Genomic DNA, 13,637 nt, shown 5'->3' on the forward strand with positions numbered 1-13,637 from the left:
AACGGGACGGGACAGGGCAGGGCAGGGCAGGACAGGGCAGACCCCGAACAGACCCCGCACTCCGGCCTGGTCCGGCCCTGCGGGAGCGCCTCGGGGCACTCAGGGGTCCCGGCGGAGGCGGGACGGGACGGTCCGGGTGTTCGGGCCGTGGCACTGCCAGTGCGTTGCCGCCGGTCCCCGCTGCCCTCTCGCCACTGGAGCCCCGCGGAACGCCGGAACCCCGGCGCGGCGGAACCTCGTGGCGCGGGCGGGCGGGGCGCGGCGGGACCGTTCGGGTGTGGGACCGCCGTGCCACGTCTGAGCTGCGCCGTCGGGAGCTCCCCGGGTTCGCCGCCGCCGCCGCCGCAGCCATGGTAAGGCCGGGCCGGGGGCCGGAGGGGGTTCGCGGGGGGCTCCGGCGCCTGTCGGAGCGGTGGCGGGGGGGGAGAACCGGCGGTGTCCGCGGTGCTCGGGCCGAGCAGGCGGGCCCGGCCTCCCGGGCGCGGCACAAGGTTTGTCTCTGCTCACCCGCAGGTCTCGGTCATTAACACGGTGGACACCTCGCACGAGGACATGATCGTAAGTGCCGAGCCGGTGTCCCCCCGTCCTTGGTGCGCGCCGGGATGCGGCTCCCGCGGGGAGCGCGGTGGGGAATTCGGGCAGCGCCGGTTCGCTCCGTGCGGACACGGCCCCGCGGCTACCGGGGAGCGGCGCGAAGCTGCGGTTGTCCCGCCCAGGCTCGCTTGCGCCCGTTTCCGTGGACCACCACGCGTGCGTGTAGTGAGCGGGACGGGGCAGGGGCAGGTGACACTGCGACCTTTCCTCCGCCCCGCGCGTGTGTGTGCGCCCGGAAACGCCGCGTACAGCAAGGTCCAGGTGATGTGCAGGAGCGAGGAGCCCGCTTAGGGAAGGAACAGAGTGCCAAACGTAAATACGAGGCGTCGGTGTCCTCACACCCCCTTCATGGATTAACAAAACCACATAACTGCTCCAGGCTCTGCAGCCCGTGGCACAGATTTCATGTCTGCCCCTGAAAACACTACGCATCCCTGCTCCGGGTTCCTCAGGTTTCTCCTGTGTGACCTTTGTGTGGTGAAAGCAGCAGCTCCGTGGCTTGCTTGGCTCATCTGGGCTGTTGAACCCGTCCTCTCTGACCCGCTGGGCTGGGACCCACCATGCTGGAAAACCCCATTTGTTCACTATTCTCACCACCATGTCTCGGATGTAGTCAGGTTGTTTAACGGAGCAGGATCGCCCGCGCTGACAGCAGCTTTCCTGTCCCCTGCAGCACGATGCTCAGATGGATTACTATGGCACCCGGTTGGCAACCTGCTCTTCAGACAGATCCGTGAAGATCTTTGATGTTCGGAATGGAGGGCAGATCCTCATCGCGGACCTAAGAGGGTAAAGTGTCAGAAAGGGGAGATCTTAACTGTGGAAGTGTTTCATGTTTTGTCACTTTGCTGTTTGGCAATGTAAGATGAGGGTAAATTCCTCCAAGTTCATAATGACTCTGGTGGTTGTCACTGAACAAAAGACAAAGTCAAGCTCTCCCCAGTAACGTTGTTGGTTGCAGGCATGAAGGTCCCGTGTGGCAGGTTGCCTGGGCTCACCCGATGTATGGAAATATCCTGGCCTCCTGCTCCTACGACAGGAAGGTTATCGTCTGGAAGGAGGAAAATGGCACTTGGGAAAAGACCTATGAGTACACAGGGCATGACTCCTCAGGTATGCGGGGTCTGGAGCTGGGAGTGAGACTGGGGATGTGAGAGGAGTTGGGTGAGACTGGAATAAACCTGCTGGTGTTAAGGAGGAAAGTCTCTGTCAATGGGGATAAATTAGTGGAGAGTCAGTAAATCCGTTCCATGTACACAGGACATTAATGTCAGGTCATGTCACTGGAAAACCTCCAGCCCTGGTTCATCCCTTTTTTGCCTAGGAGTTGTTTTACAAATAAATCAGCTTTCAGATAAACAAGACAGTCAGGTACTGAATTCTTGGGGGAAATCCTCTGTGTCCACTGCAGGGAGAAAGAAAGGAGGATTCTGGCATGCTGTGTTTTGTTGTACAATGGAGACTGTTTTGTCCAGATGATCGGTCCTTGAGGTACAGATCTAAGAAGCCTCCAGCTTTGTTGTGTTACTGATCTAAATGATTACTGGTCTACTACTGACTCCAAATACTGCTTGCCAGTCAGTTGTTGTTCTGGAGTCAGCAGTGCTCTTTGCTGTTGCAGGGGATAGTCAAAGTCTTTAGTCTCTCATTAAGGTGTTCTTTTGGTGTTCTAATTCTAAAAGGGTGCCAAAAATAAAGGCAGTTTTCTGTCATTCAGTAAAATTCATTGACTGGCTTTGCTGAAATTTGGGAATGCCAAGACTCTTATTCCTAGCTCTCCAAGCTGCTCACTTTCAGTAACTGTAGTCTTAGTGTATTGTGTAGTCAGTTTTAGGTAGTGACCTTGGTGTAATCCTGCTTCTCCCTTCCCAGTGAACTCTGTCTGCTGGGCGCCGCATGACTATGGGTTGATCCTGGCCTGTGGGAGCTCCGATGGGGCCATCTCCTTACTGAGCTACACGGGTGATGGGCAGTGGGAAGTCAAAAAGATCAGCAATGCACACACGGTGAGTCTGTCCCTTCGAGCATCACAGAGCCCTTGGAGCTGCACAGAAATGCTGAGCTGAGGCCTCAAAGAACTGTAGAGTAGATGAATACTGAACTGCAGTGGAATTATGTGAAACAGTTTCCGGAATTGGGATAACTTGTTTTAAATTACTCCAGAGTGGGAAGGTATACAATGTAGTCACTAAAATGAAGGAGAAAACCAAACGTGTGAAGGTTACACTGATAATACCTGTTTATTAAGCATTAGCATTAAATACAGTGCTGGAAGTTACCTCGTAGGAGGTGGCTTTGGTCCTAAGAACATCTGTGCCAACTAACTGTGAATAAACTGGAGCTGGGAAAATGCAGGGCTCATGCTTTTCCCAAAATAGTGGGGATTTTTGCTTAAGCAGAACTTAATAAGCTGATGGCAGCAGCTCTCGATAAGGAGAAATGGGGCTCCAGACAAAAGGTTTCTGCATTCCTGAATCTTGGCAACTGTGTGTGTCTGGTGTCTTTCCAGTTTCTGTCTCTGTGCCCACTGTTTGTATATGCAAGATGATATTTGCACATAGAACAGTTACTTGGTGACCTGAGGGGTTCTGAGTAAGTGCCTTACTGAGACAGGCTATATCTGGATGTCTTGTTCGTCCAGTGTCCATCCAGCACTGTGTAAGACTTCTGCTTTCTTAAGATGGGCTTATTCCCCCCAAGTAGAGAGTATGTGAGGTGTCCACCCCCTCAGCAGCTTTTTTTTATGTGTTTGAAGTAAGCGGCTGCTAATAGAGGCATTTTTTCATCAACTAGATTGGCTGTAATGCAGTTAGCTGGGCTCCTGCTGTTGTCCCGGGAAGCCTTATAGAACAACCATCTGGTCAGAAACCAAACTACATCAAAAGATTTGCATCTGGTGGCTGCGACAACCTTGTCAAGATCTGGAAGTAAGTGCTCTGTTGCCAGGCTTAAGAACTCACAAAACCTGATACTCTTGATAGTCTGCAAGTCCCTGTTGGTATCTCAAGATTTTCAGCATCTCTGTGCTTTCATCTTTGAATTACTGTCTTAGAGAAGTGATTTAAAATTAGAAACAACTTAGTGATGTGCAGTCTCTCACATGGTTACAGCAATTTGTGTCAGCCCTGCTTCATCTTAACTTGGAAAGTGGTTTTCTGATTGTCTTTGATTACTGCTGTTACTTGGGCAATAGCAGATTTCTGTGCGGTAACTGAAGATCAAACACTCTTTGCCTGGGCTGCTTTCTATCCTGTGGAAGGGATTTTGTCTGTTAAAGTCATAGAGCTTTTGGAGGAGAGCGGGGAACACTTGTGCTTTGTATTATCTGGATAAACCTGGCATCTGAAAACCGAAGCCTTCCAGAACAGGAGATGAGAAATGTGATGGCTGCTGCTGCCCTCCTGACTGTGTAGCTGTGTTTTCAGGGAGGAAGATGGCCAGTGGAAAGAAGAGCAGAAGCTGGAGGCTCACAGTGACTGGGTTCGAGATGTAGCCTGGGCTCCATCCATAGGTTTGCCCACAAGCACCATTGCTAGCTGCTCACAGGTGAGGCTTCCCTTGGGGTGACAGAGGTAGGCTCAGTGCCCTTGCTCCTAGATACTTCACTGGAACATATCCTCTGAACAATCCTTTGCTATTGTCTGGGTCTGTGCACAAGAACCTTTGGGTTCTCTTTCCTCCCAGACTCAGAAGCCAGTAGAAACATTTATGTTTGTGTGTGTGGCTCTGTACCAAAGACTATCTTTTATTCTGAAAATCATGAGCAGGATGATCTCACATTGAGGAAAACCTTCACACTAACATCATATTTTAATACCTCTGGATCAAAATCACTGAACTTCCAGCTAAATATATTACTTTCTCATAACTGGCATTCTTAATCAGCTCTGATGTCCTCAACCTTCACCTTGGCTGTAGTGTTTGCTGCTAATCATTCTGTAAATGACTACTCAGAAAGCTGCTGCCTTGCTGTCATGTGGCTGGAAAGAAAAATTCATGCTGGGGGAAAAAAATCAGCTGGTACATAGATATTTTCTGAGCTCTTCTGGTATTTGCAAGTCATCTTTGGTACGCAGCTTTCTCACCAGAATGCTGTACTCCTATCTTGCCTGTAGCTGTAGTAAGAAACCAGCCCCTTTGTTGAGCAAAAATCCCTGTAGACACATCGGGGGCTCATATTGGAGCTGTGGGTTGGAAGGGTAGCTCCAAGTGCCATCGAGGTGGGGTCTTCTGTGTTGTACCTGGTGGTCCCACCAAGCCGGTCTACTTCTCTAGGATGGCAGAGTGTTCATCTGGACATGTGACGATGCCTCTGGAAATTCCTGGTCACCGAAGCTGCTGCACAAGTTCAATGATGTTGTCTGGCATGTGAGTTGGTCCATTACTGCCAACATCCTTGCAGTGTCTGGAGGAGACAATAAGGTGAGTAACTCTGCCTTGGCTTGTGCCGTGTTTTCGGAAGAGCTGAGATGAGACAGGCTGTTGTCATGTCTGGTTGAGATGGGACTTTGCTGCAAGGGTGGCATTTTTCCTTTTGATTTACCAAGAGGGGAGGAAGAGCCTGACCTTCAGCAAACCACATGTGCTGCATTGTTAGTATTGAAATGCAGGCTTCACTTCTTTTGGAAGGGCGCTAACAGCAGAACTCACATACTGTCCCCTTACCACTGGACGATTGCACAGCAGGCAGCAACAAATACCTGATACTTAGATCAACACTGCAATGCTTGATTTCTGTAGTTGTAGACTGTCACCAAGCCGGTGCTGTGCTGGTTGTGAGGAGCAGACTGTACTTTAAGGCTGAAACTTCTTCCTGGTCTCATTTTGAGGTGACGCTGTGGAAGGAGTCCGTGGATGGACTGTGGGCATGCATCAGCGATGTCAACAAGGGCCAAGGCGGGGTGTCTGCCGCTGCAGAGGGGCAGCAGAACGAGCAGTGACATTCCAGCTGCCGCACGTGGTCGCTCTGATCCGCAGCGTTTCTTGAACCGGATGAGAACTGATTTTATCTAAACTGGACGTGAACATGGGAAACAATTACCTGATCTTAGGAGCACTCTGTAACTATTCCTGGGAGGCTACAATATGTTGATAATCGGCCTTAATTGACATTCCCTTAAATTTAAGGTAAAGAGCAACGTACTGTGCCTTATACTACTCCTTGATGCTGTGGAAGTTGTACCCTGCTTTTTGGGTTTAGGGATCAGGTTTAAGTGGATGTGGTGTAGTCAAGCTTCAAGTTCCTGGGCAGGAACAGGAGGTGGCTGTCAGAGTGGTGAGGTGCAAACTCCTTTGTGCAGGGGAACGAATAACTCTGTCCCTGCAGAGGCCAGAACTTTGCTTCAGGTAAGGGAAGGGCTGGTGGAGTTCTCAGCGTTGGATGGCAGCGTGCTGGCCAGCCCTGGTGATAGTGAAGTGGTGCTTGATCCTCCTCAAAATAATGTGCTTGGATAGGTGAAAATCTCTGTGCTTTCCTCAAGGTGAAAAGGAGTAGTGGAACGCACATGTCTTGCTTTACAGTGTTCTCAAACTTGGTTATTTAACCAACATCAATAAATCAGACCATAATTGGAAGATTAGGTTTTTTTTAGCCACACTTGTGTACTGTACCTCAGGTTTGTTGTTGAGATACCAAGAGAATAAAGCCCTATTGGTTAAGGCTGGGTGTGCTGTATTCATTAAGCTGGCTGTGGTCTGCCCCTGCGCAAGCCCTGGTGACAGTGTGCTCGGTACTGGCTGTGCCAGGCTGGGGCAGTGTCAGTCTCTAGCGCGAGGATGCTGCGTACAGTGTAAGAAAACCCAAAGCTTTCAGTTAAACTTGGTGCCATTGCACGCCGCGGGTCCATCCTTGCCACCCCCAGGTCCCCAGCACTTGTGCCGAGATGACACCAGGTGGCAGCAAATGACCAGCGTGGGGAGATGCTGCAGCACCCATGTTCCTGTGTTCAGAGCTGGGTGCACTCCGGGTCAGATTATCTCCTTCCATAACATGTCCAGACTTTGAAGTTTAAGGGCAAGCCACCCCTGAAAGGAGTTCAATCATTAACTTGTTTTGCAAGAGCTTTGATCTGGCCTGCAAGCAAACCCCGCTCTGCAGCTGCGCACACTTGTCACCAGCTCACAAAGGCTGTTTCTGACCTCTGGCTCAGGGCAAGGATAATGTGAGGGATCTGAAAGGAGAAAACCTGGGGGCACTGGGCCAGAGCAGCATTGCCAGGAGCAGTGTCAGTGCCTCCACCCTGTACCTGGGGGGCTGGAGGAGATGGGGGTGATGTATGTGGAATCCCGTGTCCCTCCAGAGAAGGGCAGTCAGACCTTCCATCCCACAGAGCTCAGCGGAACCCATGCAGCATCCTCCTCTCAATAGACCTCTGCAGCACCCACTCCCCTGCGAGCATCTCCCATCCACACAAGCAGAGTGCTGTGGCCAGAAAGGCTCCTGCTCATCTCCCAGCGGAGCTTGAGAGCCGCAACCCTGGGCTGGGTTAGTGGGACATGTGCCTGGCCGCGGGCTACTTCAAACTGTGACCTGTCCTCCTGCTTGGTGTGGGGTGCAGCTGTTTGCAGCCGAGAGGCGGCTCTGGGTGGAGGCTTGTGGTGCTGGCACAGAGCACATGGGATCAACAGCCTCTTCCTGTTGTGCAACCGCAGCGCAGCCCACGTAGGAATTTTTGGGAGATTTGTCAGGGCTTTTGTGTTTCCAGATAATATTTGTTTGCTTGTTTCAGGTCTTGCTTTCACAAGAGAAGGATTTAAATAGCACAGGCTCAGAGGGGACACGGAGCTTGGCTGGTCTTCCCTGAAGAGCTGTGTCCCACCTGGGGGATCCCCGTGCCTGCCCCAGCCCCGCTCCTGGCCCCGTTGCCTCCGGAGCTGGGCTTCTGGCACAAACATGATTTATGGCTTCACTGCAGCCAGCTCCTGTCCTGCCCTGAGGTGACAGCTCAGCAGGGGCCTGCTCATCCATGCCGTGGGCTTTGGGCACAGAGCCCCTGCCCCAGGGGCAGCTGAGCTCACCCCGCTTGTGTGCAGGACCCACGTAGGCTCTGGGCTGAGGTTCTGCCAGGCTAGGCTGAGACATGAGCTCCCCTGTGCTCCGAAGCCGCCTCCACTGCCACTTCTCCCTTCCCTGCTCCCCAGCTCCAGCTTGGTCCTGTCCTGGTTGATCCTGGGGTGCACAGGGGCAGCGGAGCTGTGTTCTCTAACCAGCGCCTTCTGGACAAACCCACATTTACTTGATCTCAGGTGGTTTGGCTGGTGGGGGGTGCTCTCCTGACCCCTGATGTGCCAGGGGTGCACCGGCAAAAGGCCTTCAGCTCAGGAGAGGAGTCCAGCGTGGGGTGGAAGCGAACAGGGAGGGAACAACCGCCCGCAAACCCCTCTGCATTGCCAGGCTGTTGTCCCAGCTCATCCCAGGGCCTTCCCACTGGAATCTGGGCACGGGAACCCAGTGCTTGTTCCTGGACCTCACTGCAGCCATGGGACGCAGCTCCCCATGGATTTGCCTTTGGTGCCAGCCAATGGAGCAGCTCAGGGGCAGCTCCAGCTCTCCTGGGTGCCATCCCATGCCCAACCCTTTGTCCTGTGGACCAGAGGAGACTGGTGTGTGATGGACCACCCCGGGCTGGCAGGCGGAGTGTGCAGGGAGCCAGCTCTGGGACCGGGCATTGAAACCCCCATGGGACCATGGCCACGTCCGCAGGGCTCACACAGGGAGCCAAGGGGAAGGGGAGCTGGCATGAGGAGTCCTCCTCCCTCCAAAGCTGTGGTTTCATTGGAGGGTTTTGGAGGACATGGTGGTTCCATGAGCTTTCCCGATGGGAAAAGCCTCCCGGCGCCACTGGGTTGGTTTCTGCGGCGGCTCCTTGTGCTCCGTGTCTCATTATGGGTGAGTTGGTGTTCTGGGTATTTTTAGATGCCACTCGGCCCGGCACAACTGCTTGGGACAGCATAATTAAAGTGGCTGTGCTGGCAGTGGGATGGTGCCAAGCTGGAGCTCTCAGCTTGAAATCTTCCTGCAGAGGGATGAACAATGCTGGTGCTCCATCCCGGTGTCCCAGTGAGGACACGGCCGCACCAGGAGGGACAGGGTTCCTCTGGATACCCGCGGGGAGTGGTGCAGGGGCTCAGAGAGCACAGCCAGGGAAGGTTCCAATGGTTTCGTTTCCTTTGAGACTCCTTGTGCTGCTGCTCTCCATGAAGGTAGGAGTTATAGACCCTCTGGGCTGGCACTATGGGGACCAGTGCATCAAGGCTTGTCCTGCTGCATCCTCTGTGCTCTTGGTGCATCCAAGGTGCATCCATCCTCCATCCCCATGGCAGGAGTCCCTCATTCCAAGGCCTGACCATGCCTCAACAGGTTGGGTAGAGCCTGCCTGAGCCAGCGAAGAGCGTTTCCCTTCAGGCTGAGAGATAAACTTAAAAATAACCTAGTTATCTTCCACTTGATCCAAGTCAACATCAGCCCCAGCTATTAATAGCTGCGTGTGTCTGGGTGGATCGATGCCGGGAGGAGGCCTCCCGTGCAGGCTGTGAGGGCAATCGCAGGGATGGGGTCACTGTCCCCAAGGGGGCCTGGCCCTGCAGCACGGGGGGCTCTGCTCTGGGCTGCAAAGTGGCTCCTTTGCTGTGGCTGTGGGGCTGGGCTGTGGCCCAGGGGAGCTCTGTGCTGGGGGATGAGGACCTCCTGTCCCGCTGCAGAGCAGGTCCCAGAAGCAGCCTGGGATGAACTGAATGAACCTTGCGCCACGTACCCTCACTGCAGGATCCCAGGGGCTGCTGCAGGGCCTTACCTGGTCCCCTGCTGCCCTGGGTGTCACGCAGTGCTGGCACACCCCGCGCTGACACCCTGTGTGCTGACGTGCCTTGTGCTGACACCCATGCACTGACCTGCCCTGTCCTAACACCCCATGTGCTGACACCCATGCGCTGACCTGCCCTGTCCTAACACCCCATGTGCTGACACCCATGCGCTGACACCCATGCGCTGACCTGCCTTGTGCTGACACCGCACGTGCTGACACGCCGTGCACTGCACGCTGTCCTGACACCGGCGGGGCAGGGGGTCAGGGCAGCCGGCGCCGTGCCAGCGGCTGTGCCGCCTGCAGTGCGCTTGGAAACTGGTGCTGCAGGCCAGGGGTGAGCCCCAGCCTGGGGCTGTTTCAGGGCTGGGGCGGCAGCAGCCCCATGCAGCAGGGCTGGGGCTGCGCTGGGTTTGCAGCAAGGGCAGGGCAGGGAGCCCACGGCATCCCCGGAGCCTCGGCCTGGCCCCGCCAGCGCCTGCGCTCACATCTTGGGCATTGGAATTAGCACCGACATCAAAGGGGAGCAGGAGAAAGAGAGGCAGAGGCTTTGTTTACTTGAATCAAAAATAATTTGTGGCGATGCATCTTCTTCCAAAGCAAACAGAGCCGGAGCCTCCCTGCGCTAATTTGGGAACTTGAATGGGAGTTAAATAAAGACATGGACCTCTGACAGGGAAACGACCCATCGCTGGTGCTAAAATAGAGCTGTGGAGGCCAGACAGCGAGAGCCTGAGGTGCTGGGGAAGGGCAGGAGGTGGATGCAGCACAGGGCTGGTAACGTTCCCTGTGCTGAGCCCTGTGCTGCAGCCCAGGCCAGAGCCCGGCAGCGGGGCAGGGCTGGGTGCCTGCGCGGGGGTTTGTGTCCCTTGTGTGCTGGGGTGTTCTATGTGAGTGTGCATCTGTCTGCTCTGCCTCTGCTGGGGACCCCAATGGGCCATCGCATGAGACACAGCCCCCCAGGAGCCAAAGTGCTTGACCAGGACTGCAGGAGATGAAGCATCACCCCATGTCACCCATCTCTCACAGCACCCCAAATGACCGGCCCTGTTCCCAGCATGGGCACTGGCACTGGAACCGTGTCACCAGGGATGGGGTGCTGCGGGTTTGCCGGGATGCTCCGGTGCAGCTCTGGGAGCATTCTCCATCAGGGAGGACTCTGCTGGGCCCACCTGTGTTCCGTGCGGGGCACAGGCCCATCACAGCCGGGGGGATTGCTTGGCAGTATTTTTAGCCAGCAAAGCCTGAAATGATCTGAAATTGGAGCGCAGGGAGCACGGTGCTGGAGCTCAGGACCGCAGGGAGCACGGTGCTGGAGCTCAGGACCGCAGGGAGCACGGTGCTGGAGCTCAGGACCGCAGGGAGCATGGTGCTGGAGCTCAGGACCGCAGGGAGCACGGTGCTGGAGCTCAGGACCGCAGGGAGCACGGTGCTGGAGCTCAGGAGCGCAGGGAGCACGGTGCTGGAGCTCAGGACCGCAGGGAGCATGGTGCTGGAGCTCAGGACCGCAGGGAGCACGGTGCTGGAGCTCAGGACCGCAGGGGCCGAGCTGCCCAGGATGAGCGTTCAGCTGGAGCTGCTGGAGCAAATACCAAGGAAAACAAGTGCAAGTGCAAACTCCAAAGCAAACAAAGCCACCCACAGCCTGAAGGCTGCAGCTCTGCTCCTGACGGTGCTGCTGGCCCCGGAGGGCCGGCATGGGTCTTGTACCAAAGAAAGCCTCTGCATCTGTCTGTGCCAGGTGCTTAAACAACCAGGTAGAAAGTGTGCGCAGTGCAAGGAGACTAAGCCAGGGTTTCTCTTTGGTGAGATGCCGAAGGGGAGGGCTTCGGCAGCACCAGTGCAGGCTCCAGTGCTTCCCCTGCCACCTGGAATGCTCACCTGGTGAATGTAGGCTGATACTGTCCTTAGTGACACAGCACAGGGAGGTTTCCCCTAAGGGTGATCCTTTAACTGAGAATGTGGGCTGAAGAGAGACCCTCCACCAAGTGCAGGTAATTGCTAACAGCTGTGATGTGCCAGCCCTGATGCAGGGAGGGAGGGGGCCAGAATGCTTCAGCATTCCCTTCCTATCCAGGTAAATTGGCAGCACTTCAAAAGGAAATAAAAGAGGATATTAAGGAGGATTCTGGCTCTGCTCTTGGAGAGCCTCTTGAAAGCTGCCTGCCTGCCCTATGCTCAGCATGGCCGTGCATTGCTGTGGCTCTTTGTGGTGCAGAAGCTTCTCCATGGGGTCTCCAGATCACCCTCTGGCATTGGAAGGGCGGAGGAAGCCACAGGCTGGCGCTGGGGGGCTCTGAGGACCCTGGTGGGAGAGGGTCCTACAGCCTCATGAGCTGCTAGAGACCCAGAGCCTGTGCCTGGAGCAGGGGTAACACACAGCCAGGCTTTCCCTGGGATGGATCCTGGTGAGATCCTGGCATAGGTGTTTGGGGACGGCCAAGCCACCTGCCCTGTTAGGGCTCCCTGCATTGTGCTGTGGTGTCCGCTCCTGTTTTCCTTTGCTTTGCTCATTTACTGCATTGTTATTTTGTTCTGAAAGAGCTTTAAGAGGTTGCTTTGGATGCAACCCGCTGGGAGGAAGCAGGGCCACCCCTTTGCTCTCCCCGGCTTAAGGACTTTCTTTCCCCCGTTTATGTGAGCGCTTGGATAGCCTTATAATTTGTTTTTGCCACAGGGTTGTTTTCATGATGAAATGGAAATATTTCCCACGGGCGCTGTAAAATGCAGCGCTGAGTAAGGAGGCTGAGAACGGCCCCGCTGAGCAGCCGGGTGCCGCAGCCCTGTGCTGGGCAGGGAGTGCACACTCCAGAGGGACACGGTGGTCCACGGGGAATCCTTCTGGTGGTTAACCCTCCCCACGCCACAGCACATGGCTGTGCTGCATTTAGGGCAGAGATGTCCCCTCTCCTGCTGTGAGCCTTGTTGATGAGGTGGGAACACAGGGAATTGCATGGGACCATTGCTCATGGCATGGAGCACACAAGCTCCGGGACAGTGGCAGCAAGGGGGGGAGGAATGAAGCCCCTGGTATCCCCTCATGCTGGGAAGGAGAAAGCCTGGAGTTGATGAGCAGGATGAAGTCAAAGGGACACAGCTCTGTAGCTGAGTCTGCCAAGACCCAGCCTCTCTCTCCAGTGTGTGCCAGGGGCTGCCTCCATGGGGGCTGGATGTGTCCAGGTAGGATATGACTGCTGGCTGGTACCCATTGGCAGTGCTGCTGCTAGGGGAAGCTCTCCTGGTAACATCCCTCTCTGTGTGAACCAATTGCCCTGTTAGCAGTGAAGTTCAGCCCCGCTCACCCTCTTGACTCATCATTTTCCCTTTCATCTTCTCTCAGATGTAGCTTATTATGCAGGGCTATAAATAGGGTTTGTTCCTGATCACATGTGCCTGGCTATTACGGTTCCTTGCCCATCATGACGTAAGCAGGGGTGTGTGGGGCTGCAGCGCGCCTGTGGGGATGGGGAAGGGGGGGCTTCTCTGGGGCTACCACCTCCTTTCATTTCTGATGGCAACAGACTGCAGGTGCCTCTGACTAAATCTCATTGCAGATCCCTTTCTGCTGCTCACCAGCATCCCTTGTGTCCTCCTAGTGCTGACCACAAGATCCCGCTGCCATGTGCCACTGACCAGCTCCTGCTGTCCTGGGGCTGGGGATCAGAACCATCCAGGCCGTGACCTTGCTCCACTGTGTGAGTGGCACATCCCTGTCCCTGGGCATGCGGATGATGCAACCACTTAGCATCCTGCACTTTGGTTGCGTCTCAGCAGGATCAAACCTATTTCCTGAGTGCAGCTTCAGAGCCTTGTAAGTGTGACAGGGATGACAGGGCTGTCCCCAGACCACCACAGGAGATTTATTCCCTGTGCAGGTGCTGTCACGCTGCAATCAAATGCCCCTGCAGCCAGCTCTGGTGAGGAGGTGCTGGGCAGGCTGCCCTGGCACAGCCATGCTCCTGGGGGTGGTGGCACATCACTCAAAGGGTTTGATATAAATAGAGGAGAGGCTGAAACCGAAAGCTGAATCGTGTGTGTGCAGCGTGAGATGGGAGCGGGTAAACAGAGGTGGCTGCTGCACCCGCCAAATGGGTCCCTCCTCAGTGACCTGAGTGTCCCATAAGCATGGCCCACTGACATGGGTACACCCAGTGTGGCTGCAGGCTGAGGAGAGGGATGAAGGTGCTGGCAGAGCCCGCAGCCCTGCTGGGATGGCAGCCAGAGTCAGCAGGGATGATGGGG

At 55.2% G+C, this 13,637-nt stretch overlaps 1 protein-coding gene across 1 annotated transcript; it reads left to right on the forward strand.

Moving 5' to 3' along the window:
* Positions 1–120: 120 nt before the first annotated feature.
* Positions 121–6,252, forward strand: SEC13 (SEC13 homolog, nuclear pore and COPII coat complex component). The gene is made up of 9 exons (XM_062636317.1): positions 121–353; positions 514–558; positions 1,268–1,383; positions 1,556–1,707; positions 2,467–2,600; positions 3,388–3,521; positions 4,020–4,140; positions 4,870–5,016; positions 5,424–6,252. The coding sequence occupies exons 1-9, from the start codon at positions 351–353 to the stop codon at positions 5,532–5,534; spliced, it is 963 nt and encodes a 320-aa protein (XP_062492301.1). The 5' UTR covers positions 121–350; the 3' UTR covers positions 5,535–6,252.
* Positions 6,253–13,637: the final 7,385 nt, after the last annotated feature.

This window comes from Pezoporus occidentalis, unplaced genomic scaffold (assembly GCF_034315485.1).
Source record: "Pezoporus occidentalis ecotype Australia unplaced genomic scaffold, CSIRO_AGI_Poc_V1 ctg114, whole genome shotgun sequence".
Classification (NCBI taxonomy): Eukaryota; Metazoa; Chordata; class Aves; order Psittaciformes; family Psittacidae; genus Pezoporus; species Pezoporus occidentalis.